The sequence below is a fragment of the Trypanosoma equiperdum genome (assembly GCF_001457755.1).
Source record: "Trypanosoma equiperdum strain OVI genome assembly, contig: ctg_695, whole genome shotgun sequence".
Lineage (NCBI taxonomy): Eukaryota > Euglenozoa > Kinetoplastea > Trypanosomatida > Trypanosomatidae > Trypanosoma > Trypanosoma equiperdum.
The window spans coordinates 1-3,350 of NW_027124637.1; the positions used below are offsets into that span (position 1 = coordinate 1).

The following is a 3,350-nucleotide window of genomic DNA, read 5'->3' on the forward strand; positions in this document are numbered from 1 at the left end:
TTAATAGGAGAGCTTTGTGCTTCAAATTTCACTCAAAAATTATCGAATATACTGCAGAGATTATCACAGTGAAAACAATATAAGTGGCTCAGAAAACTATGTAATGGGAGGAACTTTAGAGTATCGACTGGTTGTGGCAGTTTCGCCGGAAAGTGATAAAATTATTAGCATATTTGAATTAATTAGGGAAACTAACTACTGTAATTCCTACAACAATTCATAGATACGAATTATCAACGCAGGGAATGGTAGAATTTAAGTAGGGAGCGACGGCATATCTGGCTAATTCCAAATTCTACAACAAAATCCACACATGTGTATTGGACTTTTGGCTGACTATACTGAACAAATACATAGAAGCAGACATATCACAACAGTATTTATGAATCAATTATATAGGTAAACACATTAGCGGCACAACACATTTCTTTTCTTGATTTTTCTTACATTTATTTGTAACATCTCAAATTTTATTAGTATGCTAGGGAATAAAATTAAGTATCTCGAGAACTTTAATCTTACTGATATTGATATTATATCTACTGTGTTTAAGTCGATATCCCTTCAAGATGAAGAAGTAAATGACATAACAAATGTGACAGAGAATAATACTAAGAAACAAAGAGTTTTTGTCGTTGTAGTTCAAACTCATACAACTCAAGGATGGTTTTGATTCATATTTAGTGACAAACTAAGCAATGTTGATATTATTTCAATTGCGATGGGAGGTTTGTACAGTCATGTCAAAATGCATAGATGAGTTATGGAATATTTAGAGAAACAGAATGCAAGTGAAAAGGATATTGTAATTCATTTGGATGAGTCTGATGCTATTGTTTCTGATAGAAATGACTATGGGAATGCAGTAGAGTATTTCATGCAGAATACTGCAGAAAGTAGAGACTGGTTTAGTGGGGATGCTATTCACAAAGAGCATGTAAAGATATATCAGTAGTTTTTTAATGTTGACCACAGAAAATGGAGGATAAAAAGTTAACTCACTTACGAAAATCTTCCATAAATAGCAAACCGTATCTCAGTGGTTGTCTTTTGATAGCGCACGTCTGTGTATTTAAAAGGTTTAAATACGCATTTGGAGAATTACTAAAGGGAAGCGAGCAGTGGTGGTCAGATCAAAGTATTTCAAAGCCTCTGCTAATATGGAGTGCAATTCAAGAAAATGCTGTCGGTCAGAAATTTTTTTTGGAGAAAGGAATGATTAGATTAAATTATGAGGAGAGATTATTTTCGATTTCCAAATAGTGAGGACTTGTGTAAGGCTCCATTCATTTATTTTCCTGAACAGTTAATTTCTTGGGAAAAAAAGCAAAATTATATGTGAAAAATCTTAGTTGATATAAAGTATTGGAAGGAAGACAATTTAATTCGAAGGATATGGGGAAAGTAGAAACTTATGTTGTCGGTGGAGAGAATTAATATTTTTAATATGAAAGAATTTGTGGTGATGCGCTTAAATAGGGTGATTTGTTCAAAGCTAAGAAATTGTAAAATTCACTAAAAAAGACGATACCAGGTGCTTAGAAACCTAGGAAATAAGAAAAGGAGCCTGATATGAAGCAACAACAACTACTGAGAGTGCTAGTAAATCACGCCTCTACTGGAAGTGCTATAGAACCAAATAAAACATCGAAAACGAGGTTAACGCCTCTCAAACTGTGTCTAACACGTATTGCACTAGCTTAATTGGGCATAAAAAAATCATAGAGACACGCCAGGCTAGAGCCATAAAGCAACTGATTGCAAAAAGATTCTAGGCGTGGAAAACTGTATTTCACTTCATAGCCCACAAGCAAGCTTCAAAAATACTAAAAAAACTCAAGCCGCAGGTGCCTATACATTTTTTAATTTCTTTAGCAGTACAAACTCTTCACAGGCAGGCTGACGCTACCGTTGCCGCTGGCGACAACTCCAAAAAGCATGCAGTAGTTTGCTCCATTGTCCAATTAGCAAGTGGAACGCCGAATCTGGATAGCCACCAAGATGACTACGAAGCGGACCTAAATTACTTACTCGACATGAACATGACTGTAGCGCTGGCGAGCTGGAAACGCATGTTCGTCGGTGAATCGGACGCAGCGAAGCCTTGGACCGCAGATATGACTACAAAAGACGAGTATCCAGGTGACTGGCAAACGCAATGGCCCGCCTGGACAGAGGCAGCCAAGAGAAGTAGGGGCACCGGCAGCTCGGTATCCAGGCTCAAAAAGTGGGGCTTCACAGACCTTTTAAACATTTCAGCGAAACTTGCGGCTGCAAAAATTAAATCTTTTATCAACGCCTCAAAACCTTTGGTTGACAGCCTCAAGCAACTCAAAAACACAATAAAAGGGGTAACGGTACAGACAGTTAAAACACACCTAAACCGGGCCCTGTACGGCGCAGACCAAGGAAAAGGAGACTATGCCGCCGATCCACGAGAAGGCACAGAACCAGCAACAGCGGCCACGTGCAGCAGCGACGGCGTAGTCAACGGCAAACAACCCCTGCTGCAAGTGCTCATGTGTCTCTGCACAACGGTGAGCACCAACGTTCAGACCAAATCATGCACGAACAAAGCAGTAATAGCAGCAGACTGGACAACAAACAGTGCAAATTTCGTGACGACTGCGGTAGACAACGTACTAAAAACCTGCACCAAAGGAGAGGCAACGATGCCGACGGCGGCAACAATCACATCGGCATTACAGACGGTCAAAGCTCTTATTCGGCCTAAAGACAACGACGGCTTTCTTGGAATCAACATAGCATCCGACGACTGCAGTGGTCACTAAGGCAGCGGAATGTGTGCTAAATACAAAAATTATGTCCAAGGAGACAACAACAAATTTGAAGACATTAAATGGGCAAAGAACCTGAGATCAGCAGCAACCGAACTAACCACCTATCAAACAGCAGTCTTGGAGTACAAGCCACTGGCCACACAGCTCGCAGCGTATGTCCAACAAGCAGCAGCGGTACCACAGGAGGTGAAAATCCTCAAACAAAAATACAAAACCACAGCGGCCACCGAAGATCACCCACAAATCCAAGCCACAACTGATTGTACAAATACCAAAACAAACGCAACCTGCACAGCAAAGAACTGCAAATGGGAAAAAACGAATGAAACGTAAGAGGCATGCAAAGTAGATGAAAGTAAGGACACAACTCAGGCAAAGACAGCAGTAACGGGAAATTAAGGTCAACAGGAACAGACCCTGCTGTGGGCAAAAGTAACCAAAACTACAGCTAGGTACAGAATACGAATCTTAAAACAGATGAAAAAGGTGCTTATGGTTGGATCCTATCACTAGTTGTCCTGGCGATGCTGGCCACCTCAACGTGGTGCC

The 3,350-nt window shown here is 40.3% G+C and overlaps 2 pseudogenes across 2 annotated transcripts; both read left to right on the forward strand.

Annotated features, from left to right (window-relative positions):
- The first annotated feature begins 925 nt into the window (after window positions 1–925).
- On the forward strand, window positions 926–1,509 carry TEOVI_000325100:pseudogene (annotated as a pseudogene). Its single transcript is given in 4 exon segments — window positions 926–979; window positions 982–1,254; window positions 1,256–1,321; window positions 1,324–1,509. Coding segments are annotated over 4 exon segments (579 nt in total).
- A 389-nt stretch (window positions 1,510–1,898) lies between these two features.
- Window positions 1,899–3,231, forward strand: TEOVI_000325200:pseudogene (annotated as a pseudogene). Its single transcript is given in 2 exon segments — window positions 1,899–3,197; window positions 3,199–3,231. Coding segments are annotated over 2 exon segments (1,332 nt in total).
- Window positions 3,232–3,350: the final 119 nt, after the last annotated feature.